Genomic DNA, 25095 nt, shown 5'->3' on the forward strand with positions numbered 1-25095 from the left:
CTGGGAGTTTTTTGAAGAGCGTTACTGAAAAGTCTAGTTTACCTCCAAGAGACTGTTGGTAGGAACATGGACATGAAAGGAAATTCCGAGGAGGACTCAGAAGCTAGGAGAGCCATAGGCTTCTATCACCGTCCTGAATGTGTTTATCACCATGAACAGAATGTAGGTAGAAGCTGGAACGACAGTCCTCACAGCTGTGGGTGAATGAAGACTTTGTACCAGACGCTCAGTTTCCTCAGGAAAAAGGGCACCTCACTCCTTGGGAGACTGGCAGAAAAATGGGTGCCATCTGAGTAAATTCTTGTGTGCAGTGAGTAGTAAGTACAACATCAGCGTTCTGATAATTAACCTATGTACCATGGCAATGTGAGCTGAGTCTCTTGGGGGGAACCCAAGAGAGTGAGTGGGGCCTGTGACACAACTCTGTATTTTTGCAACTTTTCTGTAGAGCTGTTATTCTGAATAAAAAGCTTACTTAAACAAACCCCAGAAATTAAAAAAATAAGCCTGGGTTTGATTTCTCCTGTAGCCTTCAGAACATCCTAAGACACTTATTTCTTTGTTCATTTTGCTTTCATTTATGGTCCACTGGGCACTAACTTGTCTTGGCAGAGAGAAAAGCAAGTCAGTGGGGCCTCCCTGGTGGCGCTAGGAGTTAAGTCTCAGCACTATGAAGCTATTCGCAGCCACTGCAGCATGAGTTTGATCCCCGGCCAGGAAGCTACCCACATGGCGCAGCAGACCTCTCCTGTCTCCCCACTGCTCCCCTCGACAGTGTATTTCGGTTAGCCTGCCTGTTCTGCTCCCCACTCCGTCACTGGTGAAACCTCTCACACCCCCGCCCCCCACATCTCTGGCCTACCCCCCAGCTCTTGTGTGCATAAATAAATAAATATTTTTAAAAAAGAAAGAAAAACAAGTCAGTGACCCCAGGTGATAAATGCCAAGATGGGAGTGAGCAGAGTCCTGAGGCCAGCTTCCACGTGGGTGGGTGTGGAGGCTTCCCCACAGGAGCAAGATATTCCCAGAGAGCTACCAGAGAGCTCAATTCTGACTCGTCCACCTGGAGATGGTGTGAGGTCCCAGGGTTAAGGGGTCCTGCTCCTAAGACCAAGCTCACTTTGGGAGCCTGGACCTTCACCTGTGCTTCCCACCAACCAGCCACAGGTCAGTTTCCAAGGACCGCCCCTCCCCCGGGCTGGATACATTTGCTGGAGCAATCCACAGAACTCAGGAAACCTGTTTCCTTACTATTTACTAGCGTCAGGCTCAAGAGGAAATCTCCCCCGCCCTTCTGGGTTCTTGGACTGGTCGAGCAATCAAGTTAACACCAGACAGAGAAGCAGGAGAACAGACCAAATTTCATTACATTCTTCTGGAGAGTCCAGACAGCTATAGACTCAAAAGGTAAATGGGACAAAACGAGTGTGTTTACCCTGTGCTGAGGAATGGGATGGAGACTCAGGGCTTCAAGGTGAGACAAGGAGGCCTCAGCGGTGAAGGGTCAGATGCTCCATGACAGGTTTGCCTGTCACGTACACAGCCTTCTCTGCTGGGAAATCTGGAGCTAGAGAAAACCGTAAGCCGGCTCAGATCCCCAATGCTCATTCTTCTGGGAAGTGAAGGGCGTGGTAAGGGCTACGCTTAAGCCTACAGGACCTCGCCTGACCTCAGCTTGAAATAGTCCACACGCTGAAGTGACGGGTCTCGGGAAGGCCTGTGCTGGACATCCTGCGGGGGGCCTGTCCTTCACCAGTTTATTTATTTAAAGATTTATTTATTTATGCATACAACGACTGGGGTGTAAGCCAGAGGTTGGGGGGATGAGAGGATTCTCCAGAGAGAGTGGGGAGCAGAACAAGCAGATCTACTGAAATACACTGCTGAGGGGAGCAGTGGGGAGACAGGAGAGGTCTGCTGTGTTGCTGCCATGTGGGGCAGTTCTCTGGTCGGGATCGAACTCGTGCTGCAGTGGCTAGGGATAGCTTCATAGTGCTGTCTTTAATCGCTGCGCCACCAGAGAGGCCCCCATCCTTCACCAGTTTATTATAAAAGGATAGGATAAAGGAAATAGATGCACAAGCAGATGGAAGCGATGCACGGGGCAACGTACCCCAGATGAGAGGTGCTTCTCTTCCCTCTGCACCTCCTGGTGTGCTGGTCTGTGTTTCTGATGACCAATGTCATCCACGAGTCTAATGGGAGGGTCTCATCAGAACAAAGGCGTGCTTGGTGGGTGTGGAGTGATGGCATCCATGGAAGAGGTGTGAACCTGTACCCCTAAATCATATATGGGGCCGTAAACTGTTGGCTTAATTAAAAAAAAGTCCAAGAAAAGAATAAAGTATGTTCCTATGTCCAGAAGAGTCCGGGGAACTGAGGAACTCTGTGTCAAGGAGTGGGTCAGAGGCCAAATATCAAAACATAAGATGGTCCTAGTGCTCTTATCACTTGGGAAATTAGAAGGGACTTAGGAGCTGGCTGCCAGGAACTGGGGTCAAAGACCAAATGTTATACAGAATATTCCCTCCTGTTTCAGGAGCCCTGTTCCAGGACCTGGCAGAGGCACCTCGTTCTTGTAATTTCTCATGGATGCTAATACTCTCTCGTGGGTTGGGGCCAGGATGACTTTTGATGTATTAAAGGTAACAATTTTATTTTTCATCCTCCAAGTCTTTATTAAGCACCTGTAATACACCAATGTGCTTGCAATGTGTTGTTAACGAGACACAGACAATGGTGAACCCAAGAAATTTATGGTCGTTTTAAAAACAAGTGTGAGGGCCTCCCAGTGGCACAGTGGGTTGAGCGCAGCACTGTGAAGCTGTCCGCAGCCTCTGCAGCGCGGGTTCAATTCCTGGCTGGCCAGGGAGATACTCACATGGTGCGGCAGACCTCGCCTGTCTCCCTGATCCTCCCCTCAGCTTTGCTTTCGGTCGGTCTGTCTGCCTGTTCTGCTCCCCACTCTGTCTCTGGTGAATCCTCTCACCCTCCCAAACCTCTGGCCTGTACCCAGCTATTGTATAAATAAAAAAATAAATCTTTAAAAAAAAGTGTGAACCAAATAATCCCACAGACTACGATAAATTTAGGGTAAGTTCTGATAAGAGGGTATCCCCAGGGACCTCGATATCTTCTCAAACTAAGGCTAAAAGTTTTACATCTGGTTTAATGTTTACTTTCGAATGTTTACTTTCAGTTTAGACTATTTATTTTATTGGCAAATCTTTTACAGAGATCGGCCAGATGGAAAAATCATTTCAGTTTTGCAAGGCTCAACTCTGCCACAGACAGGCTTGTGAAATCAGCCCCATGAGACAAAAGCTCACCAGGGTAGGGGGCTCCCGTCAGGCCTCAAAAGTTGTGGGCAGCAGCATCAGGCTTGGGATCCCTGACCCAGCACATTTCCACATTCACTTTCCACATTCCTTCGAGTCATCTTGGCTTCCAGTTACAGACTAAAATAGAGTAGGGTGTTTCTTTTTTTTTTTTTCCTGGCTCTCATTTTTTAAAAAGTTTATTTTCTTATGTCTTATCATTTATACATTTTTATATTTATTATCTTTGTGAAATAGACATCAAATATATTTACCTTTTCAAGTTCTGCTATAGTGACCCGTTTTTTTTTTTTTAAAGATTTATTTATTTATTTATATATATATACCAGCACTGGGTACAGTCAGAAGCATGGGAGGGTGAGAGAATTCACCAGAGCCAGAGCGAAGAGCAGAACAGGCAGACTGACGAAGTACACTGCTGAGGGGAGCAGCGGGCGGCAGGAGAGGTCTGCGCGCCATGTGGGACCCTCCTCTGGTGGCCAGGGAGCAGCCGGGGATCGAACCGGTGCTGCAGAGGCTGCAGGCAGCTTCGCAACCCAGTGCTCAACCGCTGCGCCACCAGGGAGGCCCTATAGTGACCCGTTTTAACAAACAGAACTTGGATGAGCATTGCAATCTGAGAAATACAGTAAAGTAGACTTCTCTGAATGGAGATTTCTTTTTTTTTTTTTTAAAGATTTATTTAATTATTTATACAAGCACTGGGTACAGTCAGAAGCAGCAGGAGAGGTCTGCGCGCCTTGTGGGACCCTTGCCAGTGGCTGGGGATCCAACTGGCACGGACAGCCTTGCAGCCCAGCGCTCGCTCAACCGCTGCGCCACAGGGGAGGTCCCCTGAATGGAGATTTCTTAAATGGGCCAGCCTAAAATGGAGTTAATGGTATTTGAACTACAAAAATCACATATAGTACAAATCTTCAATTAGGTAACAGTGTGCTGAAGCTGACCTGTTACCTCTCAGAAGGCCAGAACCTCTTAAATATTTAGAACTATTAAAAATACAGGATACAAACATTGGCTTATGAATGTAAATGTTTTAATATTCCGCTCCATTCTCTTAAATGTCTTTTATATTATAAATTATAAATAAAGCATAGAATATTATACAGAACAAGGGCCTCTCTGGTGGCACAGGGGTTAAAAACACAGCGCTATCAAGCTGTTGCCAGTCACTGCATCACCGAGTGTTATCCCTGGCTGCCCAGGGAGCTGACCCACATGGCACAGCAGACCTCTCCTATCTCCCCACTGCTCCCCTCAGCAGTGTATTTCAGTCAGCCTGCCTGTTCTGCTCCCCACTCTCTCTGGTGAAACCTCTTACCTCTCCCCCTGTACCTCTGGCGTACACCCCAGTTCTTATATGCATAAATAAATCTTAAAAAAATAATATTATACAGATCATATTATATGATATACCAGCATATGACATTATGTAATATAATCAGCATAGCATATCAGTAGATATTATTGTCATCTATATAAAATATTACATTAATATATAATATTAGAGCATTCATAGTATTTCATATTTGTAACAAAATACATACTGTAACATTATATTGTGTAAATATTATAACACTTATATTACAATATGGAACATAGTATTTTTAGAACATGTTATATTACATCAACATTGTAAGATGTATAAAAAAAAGGCCTCCCTGGTGGCGCAGGGGGTTGAGCGCAGCGCTGTGAGGCTGTCTGCAGCCTCTGCAGCCTCTGCAGCACGGGTTCGATTCCCGGCCGGCCAGGGAGATACCCACATGGTGTGGCAGACCTCTCTGTCTCGCCCGCTGCTCCCCTCAGCAGTACTTTCGGTCCCTGCACTTACTCTCCTCGCTCTGTCTCTGGTGAATCCTCTCACCCTCCTGCACCTCTGGCCTGTACCTCAGTTTTTGTATAAAGATAAATAAATCTTTAAAAAAAAGCATAAAAAAAAAGTTGCCCCAGGTTTGGAAGGAGATGGTTTGCACCCTGTCCAGATGCAGCGGTGTGCACTGGCGGGATGTGCGCTCAATCCTTTATGTACTGAACTTGGCTGAGCGTGGGGGTAGGGGGAGGGCTGGAATGTGCATAGACATCTTCATCACACCAGCGAGCAAGTGTCCAGGTGCTCCAGAAAGGGGGCTCTGGTCGTGCAGCGTGGGCCCCTGCTCCACCCCTTACAGCTGGGAAGATTTGCTTAAACTGCTTCTCCCGCCTTCATTCCTTAGGGGAGCTGGTCGTAGTACTGACCTCCCAGAATCTCGGTGAGGAGTAAATGCGCTAATAATCCCCTGCAAAGCTCCCCGAAGACTGTCTGGCGCGCGGTCATAACTCCATCCATCTTGCCGTTATTATTTCTCGAGTGCCACTCTGGACCTGGCATACAGTAGAGAGTAAAAGGGACCCCCGATGAGCTGACAGTCTGGTGTTGGAAACAGATATTAATCACATCATCATACTAATGAATGTGTAATTATAAGCTGGGATAAGTACTAGGAAAAGGATCCTCAACACTTTTCTCTATTTGCCTTTGAGCCCAGCCCGCTCTGGGAGGCCCTAAGAGATATCTGCCTTGGGGGGAGGCTATTTGTCCAGTGGGGTCTTCCCCCTGCACCCTCTTTGCCACCTGGGGTGTTCATGGACTTCTCAGAGGTGGGAAAAGGGAACCCCTCACTGACAAACAACTGGTTACTCACACTGTGGAATAACTGATCAAGGTTAGCTTACGTCTCACCTTACAGTTTTTGAAGTGTAAATGGAGATAGAAACTCCTTAAATCTATAGCCCTTCTGTCCTTTTTTAAAAAAAATATATATTTATTTATTTATGCATACAAGAGCTGGGGTACAGGCCAGAGATGTGCGGGGTGAGAGGATTCACCAGAGAGAGTGGGGAACAGAAGAGGCAGACTGACTGAAATACACTGCTGAGGGGAGCAGCGGGCAAGACAGGAGAGGTCTGCTGCACCATGTGGGTTTCTCCCTGGCCGGCCAGGGATCGAACTCGTGCTGCAGAGGCTGTGGATCACTTCATAGTGCGGTGCTTAACCCCTTGTGCCACCAGGGAGGCCGCCCTTCTGTCCTTTTTGTACACATTTTAAATTTCTTTGAACACAATTTCCAAGTTACAAGAATCAAAATAATGCACAAAGATGTATAGACCCCTTCCTGAGGTTTACTTGTTCACACTTTGCCCTCATCTAAGCAAATTTTATTTTTAAAAAGTGAAATACATCACATATACAATAGAGTGTATAAAACCCCGCTAGGTCTATCCATGGTGTTGCAAATGGCAGGATTTCATCTTTATTTCTTTTATAGCTGTGTACTATTCTGTTGGGACCCGAAATAAATCACCCTGGACCCCCTTCGGTTTTTCTAGGTCTAGATGAGTCATCAAAACAGCATCAGAAAGGTTAGCAAAGGAAATATGATGAATTTAATAACATACAAATGGAGAATTCACATGGCTGTAAGTCCTAAAGAGTAACAGACAGGACCAGGAATATTTATCCCGTGTTTTGGGACTTGGGGCATCAAGGACAGAGAGGGGGAGACTTCACATGACAGACAAGGAGGGGATGACCTCATCCTTACTCTGAGAGTATGGACGAGATTCCCAGAGAGAACATACTAACTGATAAAGCTAGAACTGGTGATCACCCCTCTCCCCTAATTACCTTCCTCTAGGTCATAGAAGAGAGCAAGTGAGAACTTATTTGATTGGCAAAAGGGAGGAAGCTTAAGATGTGCTAATCTTTTCTTCTATGAGGGAAGGGTAAGGACTGGGGCAAGGACAGACGCTTCTCCTAGCCTTTGAGGCCCTACTGCTGTCAACCCCAAACAATTTGCCTTCTTCAAGCAATGGTAATAGGCCTCCTGAGAGCCACAGAGCCTTGATGGGCCTCTAGTTCCCTTCTAAAGGTTTTTAGTAGAAGGCTTCTCATACAGTAAGTGCTCAATAAGTGTTAGCTATGGTGCTGGTGAGGTACGGTGCCGCATGTTAGTATGCAAGCTGTAGCTCTTTTAATTGTATAATCTTTCATTTAACCTCTCTTTCCTCAACCTGTCCTCTGAGGGACCTGGCAGACACCGCGCTTTGGCTTCAGCCAGGGTTGGACAGAGGCCCAGTGTTCCATCAGGGCCGGGCACCAGGATGTAAGAGAAGATTGCCTTGCAACAGAGGTGTCAGTGCAGACGGGAGCAGGTCCCGGGTCATTCCCAGTTGTGTCTGGGAGGCAAAACAGGAGCGGACAAGGACCATCCTGATTGGCAGATGCCGAAGCATTTCTGGGTCCTGCTCCTTAATGCCTCTGGAGACAACCCCCACCTCTCCCTGCCCCTCTCTCCTTCCCTTTGCTTTTCAGCTCCTCTACCTTTCCGTCTCCTCCTTCCCTCCACCTTTTTTGCTTCCTCCTTTCCCCTCTTCTTCTTGCTCCTTCTCCTTCTACTATTACCACTGAAAAGAGTAGCCCCCAACCCTCGCTAAGTGTTTACCGTGGTTGGAACATGAAATCCCACAAACCTATGAGAGGCTCCTACTGTTATTCCATTTAACAAATGAGAAAAACCAAGGCACAGAGAGTTCAAGGGAGTTGGCCAAGGCCACCGAGCTCAGAATGGCCAGAAGCACACATCAAGGTTGTCCAGAGCTTCTGTCTGTCTCCAGCACACATCGTCCCCTGCATTTGTGAAACCTGGCAAGAACGCAAACTCCGACTGGAGATTCTGATCTTTAGAAACCTCCAGCGTCTCCTCCAGGCCTCACCTTGCCTTGCCCAGTGCTTTTGGTGTCCTGTGACCTTGAGTTGCCATGACATCTGCAGATGTAATGCTTGGTCCCAGGGAAAAGAGAACCTCCGTGGACCTTGCAAGAGTGAGGTTGTACAAGAGCCAGCCAGTTTCCTACCTGCTCCTGAAAGCTAATGATTCTGGACATTTGCCAGAGCCCGAATCCCTGCCCTTACTCCTTAGTCTTGTGTCCTCCCAGCCGATTGATAGGAATGTCTGAGGCACTCACTGTGGCACCACAGACTCTCCCCTTGCACGACTGGGGCCAGTGCTGTGGCTGAACTGGCCCTTGTGGTTCTTATTATGATTGAAGGATGTCCTTCAGGAAAAAAAAAATCCTGGAACTTGGAGGAACAAGAGTTATGACTCACAGGTCTTGAATGCATGCAACATGTCCCACATAGTGGAGCCAGAGAGCAAGAGCCAGAGAGCGAGAGAGAGACCGAGTGTGGCCTATCAGTGTCTAGGCATTCACTCTTTATTGGTGTTTTTAAAGCATAGAGTGGGAATTAGGCCATGGGAAACGGGAAGTGGGTTCACCCATGCGGCCAGTTATCTAAGCCACCCAAGGCTTTCAAAAAAGGGGAACTTCTTTAATGGTGGCAGCCAGGTTCCTGATTCAGTTGTTCTGCTTGCAGCTGTATTACCCTGGGTGACATGCTTATTGGACATGGATGACTTCAAAATGGACACCACAACTATCAAAAGCTTAATGTCAGCCAGTTATACTGCCCCTACAGAGCAGCCATTCCCTCTTCTTGCTGATAAGTCCCGTATGTCCCGGCAGAAAGAATCCAGCTTTGGTGGTTGAATGATTCATCAAAGCCAGATACAACTGTAATTCTATCTCCCCTTTAAATTCTATCTCCCCTTTAAATCGGGGTTGATTCCTGCAGTGGAATATTCAGTCATGAAAAGGAACAAAGTACTAGTACATATTACAGCAACAATGAACCTTAAAAATATGCTCAGTGAGAGAAGCCAGATCCCAAAAAGCACATGTTATATTATTTCATTTATGTGAAACACCCGGAATAGGTAAATCTGTAGAGACAAGAAAGTAAAGTTGTGGTTGCCAGGGGCTGGGGCAGAGGGACATGGGAGTGATTGCTTAATGGGTCCTCCTTTTGGGGTGATGAGAAACTTCTGGGGCTTGATAGTGGTGAACACTGTGTGTGTGCATCTAGTGCCACTGAATTGTGGGTTTTAAAGTGGTTAAGTAGGGGGGCCTCCTCGGTAGCATAAGGGGTTAAGTCTCAGCACTAGGAAGCTATACTGCAGCCACTGCAGCATGATGAGATCAGTCCCTACAGGGCACAGCAGACCTCTCCTGTCTCGCCTGCTGCTCCCCTCAGCAGTGGATTTCAGTAGATCCGCCTGTTCTGCTCCCCACTCTGTCTCTGGTGAGTCCTCTTACCCACTTCCCCCTGCATCTCTGGCTTACACCCCAGCTCTTATATGCATAAATAAATAAAAATAATAAATCTTTAAAAAATACTATTCTCTTAAAAAATAAAGTGGTTTAAATGGTCAATTTTATATGATGGGTGTAAAAATTAAATCTTGGGATGGACAATGGACAGTTAGGGCAGCTATGAAATAAAGAGAAGTCAGCTGAGGGGACTCTGGCTGGATATCACTCCTTCATAAAAAGTGAAGGGCAAGACTTCCGAGATGTACAGAACAGTCATCCCAGCATGCACCCATGCATTGTTCTGAGTTGAGCTCAGTCAAGGCCCAGAAGCTTCTTATGAAGGCTTACAAAGTTCTGCATAACTTTGCTGAGTGCCACTCTTGTAGTGCCTCTTTCGGATCAGCCTGCTTGACTGTGGTCACACTGGACTCATGTCAGTTCTTAGAATTAGAACATGCTGAGTGATTTTTTTCTCTCTATCCTGCGTCAGGCCCTTTGCACTGGCTAGAACTTCTGCCTGAAATGTCATTCCTCTTACACTGTTCATGGCTGGAGGCATCACCATCTTTAATTCTCAGCCTAAATACTTTGTTTATTTATTTTTTAAAACACTTTAGCTTCAAGGCCTTTCTTGACTCCCCTTCTTAAGGAAAGGCCCACACTCCACACTCCCATTATGTCATATTGTATCACCTACTTGTATCGTTGCTCGGTCTTCCTCCTCCAAAATGTTCAATTTTTCCAAGAAGTCCAGAGCAGGTTTTCCCCACTATGGCCACCTTGGCATGTGGAGCTAAGGCCTCAGGAGAAATCATCACCTTAAAAAAATGAAGATTAGCCAGATTCAGGGTCATCTCTAGAAACTAATGTTTTTCAGAGAAACCTATCATAAGGTAGGCAAGTATCTAGAGGCAGTCTTGGTCCTATGAAGTCATGCCCTTCTCTTTCCTTGATGCCCTAAGTCTCTCATTCCTTAGCTCAGGAACCCCTACCCCCAAATCATATACAGTGGTGTAAACCAAAATTACTCTGATTAAAAATGATTCAAGTAAAGTAGTTACAATAATAAAACTGTCATTCTTCATGTTTTGGGGTGCATGTGTTTTTCCCCAGATCAGGGGGTTTCAGTTGAAGCTTTCTCATAGCTGTGAGTTAGAGGCAGTGTTTCCTAGAGGTGGGGAGGAAACAGTTTGCAGCAGACCAACAGCTCTCTCTGCAAATCCCTAGCTCTAACCGGCCACTTTCTGTTCCCCTCGGAAAAGGAGCCTTCTTTAACTGTGGTTCAACCAATAAAATGGTACAGAAAAGACCCAGCTGTTCCCAAGCCTTGTCCCAAGGCAATGAACCAACTGCCATGAAAAAAACAAAATAAGGTGACATTTCATAGATGACCAGCCTGCAGTCTTTCACCCCAGCACCTGTCCGTTGCCATCCGTGGCACACTTAATCACACACGATACTTCACACAGGTGTCCAGCCACACACTTAGAACTGAAATGACCCAAGTTTCCAACCCTTGTGAACGTGTCATCATACATTTTGGGGTTGATTGTTAGCTTGTTAGTTGATTGGTGGTTAGATTTTAATGGAAATGAACTCTTATCACCCATTTTTCTTCAAAACCTGCTCGTGTGGGCAAGTCCCACGAGTTTTGCACACATCGGTCACCGAACGTTGAAGGAGAGCCACTGGAATCTCAGTTTCCTCTCAAGCCCAAGACTGCAGGTGCCGGTGAGGCCGGATTCCAAAACGATCCTCCCTGTATGATTTCATCAGAAGATACAGGAAGCCCAACTCCTCACCCCTGGTCCACCTGAGTGGACATTAGAAAAGCAGTGTTGTCTCTGTGTGTGATGGTCCCCTCTCTCCAGGTAAGAGTGGTTGCTTCTCACTGCAAGCCAAGGGGGCAATACATGGGGTGTGGGATGAGATCCAGGGAGGGATGGGGTGTGTGGTTCATGTTTAAAGCATCCCCAGGCCTCAAGATTGAGGCCACTAGCTCTGAAGATATTCAAGGACAGAGTGGAGGGTGGCAAGGGAGGGAGGGAGGCAGAAAAATGGAAAATCATAGCCTTTCCATCAGCGCCACCTGGAGGTGGGAGGTGAGCTCTGCAAAGAGATGCTAGAAATATCTTGAGGGATCCCCCAAAATTGAACATGTTGTCCTCAGGCCACCGTGGAGAGGAGATGTGCTTACAAGCATTAGAGAACTGCAGGTGAGAAAACTGCAGCCCTGAGAGAGGGGGTGGGAGGAGTAGAAGCTCCAGGGGGTGAAATAAAGAAAAAGCTGACCTTGCCTGCTGCAGCCCCAGGCAACCTGCCAACAGCATTTTTATGACCAAACTGAAACTGTTGCCTTGCATGTGATGAAAAAACAACTACTAATTGCAAGTTTTTATGACCGAAGATGACTGTAGAGGTCTTGTCTCCCTCACCTCCTAAGGGCACAGGGGAGATTAGGCCTAAGAGGTGGGGGTGATAGGGTAATGGGGGAAAAGAAGAAAGCTGCTTTCTGAATCAATGTGTTGATCAAGTCTATATGCTTCAGTTATGTGTTGACCGCTAGGGCACCCAACACATGCGGACTGTGGGGTCAATGAAGTTGGTCAGGCTCTCACACCACTGGCCTCTTGGCTATCACCTGCGGCCTTGGTCTTGTTAACGTAGAGGGCGCGTGGATGTGGACATGTGGGGGACACCTGAGCAGGGTGTGTGCTCATGTGTAAGCATGCACCCCTGAGCCTAGAGGTCAGGGATATAAGGGCAGTATATTCAGAGACGTCCGTGGTGGAGCGGCTACAAGAGGGCGAGTGATGGCTAGGGGAGGAAGGAACCACGAGAGAATGCCAGAGAAAGCCTGGAGAAGAGCGTAGAGAGATTCACAGGGGGCTCAAGTTGCTGTCTGCCTGCTGGCTTGCTTCCCCTGCTCACCATTAAAACCTGGGGAAATGATGCCAAAGTCTCCAAAATTCTCCTTCAAATTGCTAGAACCAGCAGTGAACCCACCCGGCCGGGGATGATTGCAAAACACGGAGTTACCCAGGACGTTCTCAGTTTTTGTCCTGTAATTTCCACGTTCCGTGAGGCTCTTCATCCTCACATCCTAGAAAAACCCCATCCCAAGAAGGCTGGGATGGGTAGTCGCATTCTTCCAACAACCCTCTCTCTCTACTACGAGGAAAAGGAGGCCTGGAGATTTGAAGAAATTCCCCCGCGTTCACATGGGGAAGTGTATCTAACACTCTCTGAAAACAAGAGCTTCCTCTCTCCACAATCCTTCACTTTCCTCCCCACAGGAAGATAATTAAGAAAATTAAGAAAACAAAACTGGACTACACTTGCTATAGGATGTGTGAATTTAAAAAATGAATGGTCAAGAATCACTGTGTTAAATTTATTAGGTAATTAAAAGATGATAATGCAACGGTACTTCAATAAAAGCATAAAATAAAAATATCAGAGGAAGAACACCAGAGAGGATGGCCATACATGGTCTCCACTGGGGTGATCGAGTTTCATATAAGTTGTCAAGACTCTTTGATCAAAAGAAAATTCCTTCTCAGGCTCATTAGACTCAAAGAACTTTTGGGGGGTTTTGTGCATGCGTGTTTTGTTTCTGGCTTGCGGCTCGGAAGTTTTTGAGAAGGACTGAACCAGAAAGCTTCGAGGAGGAAAAGGATGCTGAAGCAATTACTGCCGAGAAAACAAAAGCTGGAGGCATTCAGGCTCAGTCTGGTTTGCCGGATGCTCTCTGAGTCATCTTTATGTTTCTCATTAAAGGCCTGCTTCTTCCACATGGTGAAACAGATGGCTGCCAAGAGTTCCCGAGTTTTAAAGAGAATGACTTTGGGGCCAAAAGGAACAGACAGATATTCCTCTTTGTCCTGCTACGCTAAGGCGCGACTTTGTCAACCGTCAACCAAGGACTGCAGGTGATGCCCCTTCAGATGCACCACCACTGGGTGCTTCTTGTGGAAGCCAGGACATGAGTGTGGTCACCCCAGGGGTGGGCAGCTGGTGCAGGTGGACCTGGACTTCCTGCAGGGGACCCCGGGCTTGGTGTCTTACGCTCTTCAGTTTCCATCTTGAAGATCTTTTTCAGAATAATACATTTAATTCCACCTTGAAATCCATACAAGTAAATCTCATCTAACAACAAGACAGGGATATATTAGCATACGTGAGCCTTGAATGAATAACGTTCTTGCTGAAACACTGGGAATATGTCAGATTTTCGTCAGTCCAATATTCCAGTGTTTTGAAGATTGAGATCTCTTTCTGAAGAGTCTCCAGGAGCTCCTGAGTGGGTCCTGAGGGACAAGGGATAGTGTGGGCTCAAGAAAGCCAATGGCCATTCTTTCCCCCCCAGTTTTACTGATGATTCAAAGGTCAACTCCATATATAAAATACATCCTCAGCCTATCTTTCACATCCAACCATACTAAAGTCATGCTCCAAGTTTTGGGAAAACCCATCTAGTGATTTTTGAGATTTATGGAAGCAGGAAGAGAGAAACTTAGTTTTTTTGACTTATAGTATGAACAAAGGACATGGAGCCAACTATATCTTTACACCTCCACTCTCCCAGCCATCTCACTCTGTATTCTCCGCCCTAGGGAGGAAGCCCTTCCCCGAGGGCTCTGCTACCCACTTCTTACACCTTCAGTGTTGCACATTCACAAGAGCCTGGTGGATCAGAAGCTGCCCCCAATGGTGCCATGGTGTTTTGATGGGCACAGGTCACTTCCTGGGTGTCTTCATCCTCGGGAGGAAGGACATCGATGTAAACGGACAATTGTGATTATAAATGATTATATTGTAGACTAGGTACTTCTCAGGTGAACAGTGTGTAGGAGGTTATACCATGAAGGTTTGTATAAGTGCCCTCTATGACAGTCACACAAACTGTCCACTATGATAGCCAGACACAACTGCCATGTGGCTGTTCAAATGGAAATGAGTTAGAGTGAAATTTAAAATTCAGGTCACACCAGAAGCATTTCGAATGTGCAGTGGCCACGTGTGGCTGTCATAGCAGACATTGTGGCCACAGGATATTTCCATCTTCATGGGTGATGCCATTCCAGGACAGCTGCCACTGATGATGCAAATTGATTAACATTTGGTAATGGAGGGGACTCCTTGGTGGTGCAAGGGGCTAAGTCTCAGCATTATGAAGCTATATACAGCCGCTGCAGCATGAGTTTGATCCCCGGCCAGGGAGCTACCCACATGGCGCAGCAGACCACTCCTGTCTCCCCACTGTTCCCCTCAGCAGTGTGTTTCAGTAGATCTACCTGTTCTGTCCCCACTCTGCCTCTGGTGAATCCTCTCACCCCCTCCTCCACGCCTCTGGCCTGCACCCCAGCTCTTGTATGCATAAATAAATAAATCTTTAAGAAAAAGATTTAAAAACCCCAACATTTGATAATGGATACTCCAGTGCTCTCCATCTATATTTAAAATATGCCAGAAACTCCAATAGACCCTCTATGCTATGACATTGCTGGAGTCACACATTTCTTTGAAATGAGAATTTCAACTCTATTAGATATGGGAGGACATGTAGGGTCTAAATTACAGGGATTTCATGACTTGTTGCAATGATAGTAGACTTTGGGGGCCGGAACCCAGCTACACTGGAATTCAGAGCACGTGAGATTTTTGTTTTATTGAAATACAGTTGACTGATAAGACAGTGTAAGTTTAAGTTGTAGAATGTGGTGATTTGTTCCACTTATCACACTCATGCAATGTACAAGGTTGCTTTGATCAAAGGTGGACTGCCTATACCACCTAGGTGTTAGAGGACTGCTTTCAGTCAAACAGGTGCCTTGCATCTCTAACTGTTGTATGGAGACTTCTGGGTAAACTGAGGCAGCAACTGGCGAGGAGACACCTGCTGACTATCACAGCCAACCCTGAGCTGCAGCCTTCTGTCCGAAGACTTTGTCCACCAAACATAGACAGGAAAATGGACTTGAGAACTAATCCAAAAAGTTTCACTGCAAATGACCTAACACCGCACCTTCTCCTTGCCTGATCCTTTAAAGCTACCGCATGTCCTGATCCTGGAGGAACAAAGCTCAAAACTGCCCTTTGGTGGTGGATGAATCATGATTTCTAGTCTCAAAATCCTCCCGGATTACGTTACAGCCTGGCTATTCTTGGGCCGGCTGCTCCAACAAGGTTTATGTAAATACACGGTATGACGAGGAAGTGGCCAAAATGACACATTTCTCACAACATGTCTCTGCCATTCAGTGATGTGTGATTTTATCGCAGTATGATTACCACTGGGGCCTTGGCTAACACCTCCATCCTGTCACATCATTATCATTTCTTTTTTTGTGGCCAGAGAGATTAAGACCTAGCCTCTTAGTAACTTTGAGGTTTATAATATAGTCCGGTTGACTATGATCACTATGCTGTGCATTAGAGCTCCAGGATTAATTTATCTCGAATTTATAAATCTGCACCCTTAAACAACACCTCCCTAGGCTCCCTGCTCCACCCTCCCCAAGCTCATGGTCGCCACCATTCTATTTTGCCTTTTCACAAGTTCAGTCAAAGCAGTATTTTTAGGGCCTCCCTGGAGGTGCAAGGGGTTAAGCACCACACTATGAAGCAAAAACGCAGCCTCTGCAGCACGAGTTCAATCCCCAGCCGGCCAGAGAGAAACCCACATGGCGCAGCAGACCTCTCCTGTCTCGCCCGCTGCTCCCCTCAGCAGTGTGTTTCAGTCAGCCTGCCTGTTCTGTTCCCCACTCTGTTTCTGGTGAATCCTCTCACCCCCCACATCTCTGGCCTGTACCCCAGCTCTTGGATGTATAAATAAATAAATCTTTAAAAAAAAAAAAGAGCAGGATTTGTAAAATCGTCATAAACTGGCCTCCTGTGTACGTGCTAAGCCAGGAGTGGACATGTCCAGCCTGTCACCACAGCCAGTGTGAGCTTTGGGGAACTCTTAAGGGGAAAACTCACCAAGGCAGATATCCTTTTCAGCTCGGGCAAATCTGCATGTGAGTGAGAGAAAAAACAATTTGGTTGTCAGATTGCAGGGAAAATGAGTCTCAGAACTGAAAGTATAAAAAAGGAAAAAAAACCTTCTCTAATTTTCCCTCTGAGGCTTGTCTTTACAGTTGATCTAACATGTCCTGAGTAAGTAGAACCAAATGACCTTGAGCTGGGCACCAAGGCCACTGGAGACTTAGAAAGCAGGAATGGGGCGTTACCCAGCAGCAGGGGCGCGCAAACAGAAACCCAAAGCTCCAGTTATCTGAAGCAAAGCCTCTTCCTACTTTTTCATGTAGGAACTGCCCTGAGACCTGCTAATGAACTTCAGCCCAGTCCACATGTCTTTGCCCCTAATCTGCTTCCAGCCCACAAAATTTAACTCTGTGTCCTCAACCCTGGTCTCCCAAATCTAGGTAAACTCTTGCCTTTCTTCACTGAGTTTGGATGATATTTAAGTTGATCTCCTACTTCCTTGCCAATCAATTAAAAAATAAAGCTGATTTCTCTTCTCCAAGACCTGATGTCATCATCTGATCCATGCAGCTGGGCGGAGAGCCCACTGCTCCGGACACAGGAGTCCTTCCTCTTCCTATCTCGTGATTCCTTTTCTATCCTGTGATTCTCTCTTCTCTCCTGTGATGGGGAAGGGGATTCCATCACTTACCAGCAATTTCCTGCTCGGGAAACTCAGAGCAGATGGATCTAGGAAAAAGAGAACCAAAGCTAAGTGTAGGATCTGAAGATTTCAGGGAGGCAACAAGGCTTTGGAGAGGCGAGGAGGGAGGTCACTTTACAGACGGAGCTGGGGTGCGGGGGTGTGGGGCCTGGGGACAGGAGTGGGAGTGGCCACAGCAACCACCGCTGTGCAAAGGGGGTTTCTGGAGAATGGAGGGGGAGTTAAGCTGGGCATAAGCCAAGTATACTACCTCTCAGTGGATTCCTCTTGTGATGAACCTATAAAAATATACAGGGAGGAATTTATCGAATGTGAACATTCTTCGCTTTACTTCATTCCTCACCTTTTAAAAGATGTTCTCTGGACTCACCCTCCTGTGTGCAGCGGTAGATGAAGATGACAGAGAGGAAGAGGAGGCAGATGGAGAGGCAGCTGAAGGTGATGACAAAGGTGATTCTGGGGTCTGGGGGGAGAGAAGCGGGTCACCTTGGTTCCTGGTTCACGCAGAGGGAACTGGCCCAAGCGTCAGGGGAAGCCAGACACCGTGGCTTCAGCTTTCACGGCTGCCACTTCTCAGCTGGAACTGTGGCTGCCTCTCGGGGAACCAGCTCACCCTCCCTGAGCTTTAGCTTTCCAATACAAAGCAAGGTTAATAGCAGCTCCTTTCCCGCGTGGTTGGGGGAACAAAAGGCCACACTAATTGAGGGCCCGAACAGTGTCTCCAGGCAGGAAGCTCCCAAGGGTCCATTCTCAGCATTGTGAGCAGGCTAGATGCAAGGTCATGGCTTATCCTCACAACAGTACCTGAGATAAGTTTCCCTCCCCCGTTTCACAGACATGGAAACCAAGCCACATAACCAGGATGGGCTGTGTGTCCTGGTGTGTCCAGCCTGATAGACCAGTCTGGTTCCTGGACAGGGCAGCCCTGGGTGTGGACATTCTAAAGAGGTGACCTTCTGAACCTGGCCCAGGGAGCTTGTCAACTGTTGAGATATTTGTTTATCCAATTAACAAGGATGGGACAGAGGTGACAAGTCCAGTCATGGATGAGGGCAAATCCAAACTCACCACCCAGTTCAAGAATCATGTTCTATGGCTATGCAACAAAGGAATATTACTCGGCCGTAAAAAGGAAATCCTGCCATTTGTGACAACATGATGAACCTGAAGGGCACTAAGCTAGTGAGGTAAGTCAGAAAAGGTCAAATGGAGCATGAATTCTCTTAGATGTAGACTCTAAAACAAAAGCCTAGAAACAGAGGGGAGAGGGTGGTTGCCACGGGCTGGGGGAGAGGTTGGTAAAGGCTATAAACATTCAGTTATAAGGTGTTCTAAGGTCTGAAGTTCAGCATGTGGATAGAGCTGATAACAGTGCATTGTATCACTGGAATTTGCTTAAAGTATATCTCAAGCGTTCTCACCAAAATAAATAAAATAAAGGTAAATACAAGGTCATGAGCTCAATAGAGGGGGGGGGGGCTTCCATCTACACGTATCTCCAAATACACTGTACTCTTGTACTGTCTTACCATCTTATCTGTCAGTTATATTGCAATAAAGCTAGAAAAAAAGAAGGGGGCTGAAGGGATCCAGAATATAACCTGCAGAATAGGTAATGCTCAAAACTACTAGCTTTGAAGCTCTTAGTCTAGAATCTGACTCATTGTGTAGGATAATGAAATTGCAAGGATAATGATTATTTTCTTACCCAATATTCTACCCACACCCATTTCCCATTAACAGGCTGCTTGATGCTCCCCTCTCCAAGGGTCCCCAGTCTCCTATGCCATTCTTATGCACCCCAGATGGTGGTTTCCTTCCATTTCCAATTCAAGCACCTACTTCTATTTATTGAAGAGGGGGGGTTGCCTGGAAGGATCTGAAATGTCTTGGAATGTGTGTGGAACAGGAACATCCTACCGGGTATGTTCCCAGCCTCCTGGGTTGGTGACTTTCTCAAAGACCTGTACCTTTTTGCAGGATTGAGCAAAAAATTCCTTCTGAGGAATTGGAATATCCCACTCTTATTTCAGACCTTTTCCTCCCAGTAGTTTCCTTCTCCCCAGCCTCCTAAAACTCAGTCACTTCCACACTAATACTATGGAAGAGTTGGCTTCTGGTGGATCGAAATTCAAACAACTTCAGCAGCACATCCCCGTGGATGTAGATGCAAGAAAACAGGACAGGAACAGCCACCATCCCTGATGGCCGACTGCTCTCCACAGAAGCAGAGAAATGAGAGTCTTGCCTTCCCCTTCTTGGTGTCCCCTTGCATGCTGGCAGCTCCTTCCACATAGCAGTTCACTAGAAATGAGAAGTAAATGGTTGCAAAATTGTCTTCTTTAACGCGCTGAATTGGGTTTGCACTGACATGTCTTCACATCCTGCTCAAATTTCCTGTCACCATCGACACGCTGCCCAGCCAAGTGACAAAGGGCCGAAGACCCTGGTGGGAAGGAACCAGGAGATTGTAGCCAGCCTGGTTCTACAACCTGGCCGTGGTCTACAACCTGATTCAGGGACACACATGAAATCACAGGCATCAGAAGGATTCCTGGTGTCAAAGTTAGGTGGTAAATTCCATCACCAGTCTGTGGACAGCACTAGACCATGGGGTCCCTTCCTTGTAGCTTTGAGGCAAATGTCTAAAGCTTTGAGGCAAACGTCTACAGACATCAGGTCTGTGCTTCAAAGATATTCTGAGCTGTTTGGGATTGTGATGGTAAAAATGAGAACTTAAAAAGTGCATTTTAAGGAATTATGTACATATCCACTGGGATGGCTATAATAGAATAAAAGGAAAATAGTAAGTGTTGGCAAGGAAGGAGAGCTATTGGAACCCCCGCATATTACTGGTGGGATGTTAAATGATACAACCACATTGGAGAGCAATTAGGTAGTTCCTCAAAAAGTCAAACATACAGTTTGTCCCAGCAACTCTGAGAAGACACCCCAAGGTATCAACATTAGATCTAGGGGCTCATGGGTGGAAAAGCATCTGTTAGAGGGAGGAGGGCGTGGGTGGAATATTGGGTGAGAAAATGGTCATCATCGCTACAATCTCCTGATCCAACACAGTGAGTCAGATTCTAGGCCGAGAGCTTCCAAGTCAGTACTTCTCAACATTATTCCTCGGTATATACCCAAGAAAATGAAAAGCAGAGACTCAGATACACATTCTCCCATTATTTGCAACAACCAAAATGTACATACAAAACAACAGTCCAGCAGCCAGTGAACAGATAAACAAAACTCAGTCTATTCAGACAATGGGATTATTTTCAATCACGGAAAGAAAGGAGATGTACTGACAGATGCTCCTTGGAAACGTTAGGTTTTGTGAAAGAAACTGATCACCATGTAATGGAAGAACCCATTTATAGGAAATCTCTGGAACAGACAGAACCATAGAGGGAGAAAGCAGACTTGAGGTTGCAGGACTTGGTGGGAGACGGGAGAGTGGCGAGTGACTGTTTAGTGGGTGTGAGATTTCATTCTGGGATAATGAGAATATTCTGCATTTATAGTGTGGGGGAGACCCTATACCTACAAAATACTAATAACAATGTAAACCAACGGTGCTTCAACACAATTATTAATAATAGTAATAGAACAATAATAATAACAATGAAAAGAAATATCGATGGACTATCTACATGCCAGTTTGCATAATCCCTTTGGTTATTAAAGTCTAGATAAGCTCCCGTTTCAGCCTAAAACTCCCAGCGGCTCTATGATTTATGAGAATCGCTAAGGACAAAATCTTAGTAATTTTTTCATGGGAAAAATAGAATCAGAGAAAAAGAATTTAATATTCCCCTATTTTGAGAACTTTAAAGTCTCAGCAAGTCCTGATCATAAATATTTCCAAAATAACCGGTCCTGGTCCCAGACCAGTCACACGAACTCACCCTCATTGTTCACCAACCGCCACCATTATTTTTTTCATTCCGCAGAATGACAGACAATGCTGTGCTAATTAACTCGTCAGTTTTTTCAGAACTGGACGTGCCTTAGTCGTATTCTTCCCAAAGAGGCAGCAGCTCCCCTCCCCCGCCCCCTACTGCAGAGAAAGCAACCACTAAAAGTCTTGAATCCAAGGTTATAGCCCGACTGCTGCGATGGATATACCTGGGAAAACACCTTCTCTGATGACCTTACCTGCTTTTGCTGAGGGCGCAACATGCCCTTCACGGTCATCTGGAAAACAGATGCGAGAAAAGAAAGAACAATGATTATATGGGAACCCATAAATCCTCATGGCCTGCTCGTGGACCTGATGCCCTCTCTGGGGAACAAAGAAGAGAAGGTCCTTTCCATACCCTCGATGCTCACATGCCCAAGCCAGGCCCAAGGCATCAGATGACTCTTCTTAATACTCCTGAAGTTGATGATATTTTTAATAACAAAAATATTTCTGAATGACAGCTAATCTCTCCCTCAAGTCCTAGTCCTTGTCAATCTTCCCTCTCCCAGGAACGAGCACCATTGTCAGGGGCAGAGGGGAGGTAGAAATGGGGAGATGCTGGTCCAAGCATGACACAGCCTTAAGAACTGTAACAATCTCTTTTCTTTTTGTAAGATTTGTTTATGCATACAAGAACTGGGGTACAGGCCAGAAGTGTGGGGGGTGGGGTGAGAAGATTCACCAGAGACAGAGTGGGGAGCAGAACAGGTGAATCTACTGAAATCCACTGCTGAGGGGAGCAGTGGGGAGACAGGAGAGGTCTGCTGCGCCATGTGGGTCAGCTCTCTCCGGGGGTGGGGGGGATCAAATTCATGCTGCAGTGGCTGCTGAGCACTTCATACTGCTGAGACTTAAGCCCTGTGCCACCAGGGAGGCCCAAAACAATCTCTTTTCAGTGATATTCACCCCTTGATATTTTGAACTGACCCCACATAAACTAATTCTGTTAATACTTTATTCTAAAATGGCCTCCCTCATCCACATGGAAACACACTCAGAATCCCCGAGGAGAGCCTCACCCCTGCACCCAGTTTCTATCTCCCCACTTCCCTACACTCAAGGTGACATGTTTGTCTTTTTTGCTTCCTGGATTCCACCCTCCCCAGTCAGGCCCCATCACCGGAAAAGGGGTTTGTGCATCAAGGCCAATCTGAGGGCCTTCTCACCCGTGACCTCCAGCTGTAGGCCCCTGCTCTCCTCTGACCACACACGGGAGGTCATTGTCCTGTAGGCACAAAAGTACGTCCCAGCATCCTTAGGCTCCAGGTGAGTGAGGAGAAATTCAGTGTAGTTTCCCGCTGATCTCTGCTCGTGCTTGTACTCGGGGTCCTGCAACTTTCCTAGCACGAATGTCACATTCTGGAAGCGAGACTGACACGCCAGGGTCACGTTGCTCCCGCGTTCAACCACTGAGCTGGGCAAGATGCTGAGGAAGGGCTGAGGAAGCAACTCTGGAAAGAATTCAGAGCTAATTTGACTCTTCATCTGGATGACCACCAAAACCTCACAGAGGTCATAGGATTAAAGGGAAAAGGCCATGGAACTTGGGGTGCAAGAACTGAGAGAGCTGAAGAGGGAGAAAACTCACCATCCTTTTTCTCATCTTCATAGCCCAGACAAAGCCCTGCAAGAGAAACCCTCATGAGAAACGAGTGATGCACTTGTCTTTGATTATAAATTGGACAGAGGACGCATGACTAATTTGGTAAGGACCTGTCCTATTCCTTGCATATATTTCACTTGCCCTTTTTCTTTTGTTCTTATTCGTCACTCAGAAGTTATGTTTAGCATGAAAGCAGTAATCCAGAGAGATCTGGGCATCTGCAGATTATTCACAATGACCAAGAGTTGGAAACACCCCAAGTGCCCAACAACAGAGGCACGGCTAATGGCTGGCATTTATATGCCAAGGACCGGTACTCAACTTCAGCCAGCAAACAAAAATGTGACATCCCACCGTTGACAACACGGATGGACCTAGCAGGGCTGCTGCTTAGTGAAAATAAGTGAGCTGGAGAAAGACAGACACCGTATGATTTCACTCGTAGGTGGCAGAGGAAGAACCAAAACAAGTGAAGGACTGAAACGAAACAAAACAAACTCTTCTACTACCAGAACAAAGCAGTGGTGACAAGCAGGGAAGGGCAGAGTGGGCAGGTCAATGGGGTGAAAGGGGCCAGTGACATGACAATGGTAGCAACCAGCTTCTTGGCAGTGAGCTAATGGAATCTACACAGATGTTTTCACACAAGCCTGTGCACCCGAGACTTACAGAATGTTCTAAGCCCATGTTACTGCAGAGTCAAAGCCCTCAGAAGGAGCCCACCCTGCTAACACCTTGATTTTGGACTTGACTGTCATCCTGCAGAGCTGTGCGGGAAGAGGTGACTGTGGTTTTCAGTCATCTGGTTTGTGGTACTTCGCTGGCAGGCAGAGGGAATGGATGCGGGGAGGACGAGGTCTCTTCACGGCCCAGCTTGTTCTAGCATCTCGAGGGGTGGGGTGTGATAAGCAACAGGTGCCTCTGAAGCTCAGTGTGTCTGAGGGAGAAGCATCACCCCCACAGGTAGGGCAGTACCCAGAAGGAGGAGGACCTGGGCACATGAGTCCTGGTGCCCTCCACATTCCCTCCCCGGAAGGAGGAACTTGGGCGCTTTTTAAGCTCAAAGTCCTGAGCTCCCGCAAGACCGAGCCAACATTATAACTGGCTCTTCCTTCTGGGTTGAGATCATTCGATCCAGTATGTTCAAGTTGAGGACGGTTACGGTAAGATGAGGCTTAGGTCTGGGCAGAACATTTTCTTTTCATCCATCAGCCCCAGGCATAGCTCTTCTCTGTGTTCTTCGTTTGTAGCCAGGGCCATGCTGCAGACCCACCCTCCCGGCAAGACCTTGAGTTTGGACCTTACAGACCTGGTGAGCCCCTCCACTCTGCATTTCTCAGCCGAGCAAACAGAAGCTCAGATTCCTCCTCTTATACGAATGAGCTCCAGGTGAAAAGGCATGTGGGCAGATACCACAACCCACAAAACTCTCACAGACAGCACAGACCCAGCACACAGAAGCCACTATTCTGTACTTGCCATATTTCCCCATGCTAACGAACCCCATTCTCACCGGTCAAGTCTGTGGGTCCCGGTCCTGCACACTCACCAAGACAGAGCAGGGACAGGAATTCCGTGACCATAGCGTCCCTTCTGCCTGGGCCAATAGCTGCTCGTCTGGTTTGCAGTCCCAAGGAAGAATGGTCACCAAGGTGTTCACACTGCCCACTGTGCCCCGGGTGTATGGGTGAGCTTTGGTCCTGACACTGACCTCCACAGCACCTCGTGTACTATTTCCTCCTCACAACTGACTCAGGAAACCAGAAGCCATCAATGACAACATCTTCCCCACAGGTCCGGTGAGTGGCTCCACCCGCCCTGAGCTCCATCCTACCTCATCTCAAGTCCTGCTTTTTATTTAATCCTGAAGATGCGTCTCGTGTCTACACTTGGAGTTTCTGTTGGAGAGAAACTGAAAGCCAAGGCTGTTTCTCAAACTGAGGCCAAAGGCCCTGCTTGCCCCTGATGCAGCAACAGTCTCTGAGTCTCTGTCCCACCAGATAGGCTGCACCATTTCCTTTCTTTTCCCTGTAAGCTTAATAAACCCTGCTTTTTCACATTCCAAGGGAAAAGAGCTTTGCTACAAAGATAACATCAAAATCTCGACCACTAGATGCTGGCCAAAGCCCGCCGGCTTCACACAGAATGGCAAGGCCACGCCGACCCCCGCCTCTCCCCCTTCTACTCCCTGAAACTCTGGATAAACACCCTGGAGGGGGATCTTCCCAGACACTAGAGTCTGCTGTCCTCTTCCAGGCGTCAACCAACAAAACTACCTTCCTTCCCCTCAAACTCTTTCTTTTCC

General features: G+C 46.9%; 1 protein-coding gene across 1 annotated transcript; it reads right to left on the bottom strand.

The window, feature by feature from the left end:
- Positions 1–1490: 1490 nt before the first annotated feature.
- On the bottom strand, positions 1491–24373 carry VSTM1 (V-set and transmembrane domain containing 1; the record flags this gene model as incomplete). Its single annotated transcript, XM_084257036.1, has 5 exons — positions 1491–1567; positions 17591–17683; positions 22354–22638; positions 22776–22811; positions 24340–24373. The coding sequence occupies 5 exons, from the start codon at positions 24371–24373 to the stop codon at positions 1491–1493; spliced, it is 525 nt and encodes a 174-aa protein (XP_084113162.1).
- Positions 24374–25095: the final 722 nt, after the last annotated feature.

Source organism: Talpa europaea (genome assembly GCF_964194135.1).
Source record: "Talpa europaea genome assembly, chromosome: 16".
NCBI classification, from domain to species: Eukaryota; Metazoa; Chordata; class Mammalia; order Eulipotyphla; family Talpidae; genus Talpa; species Talpa europaea.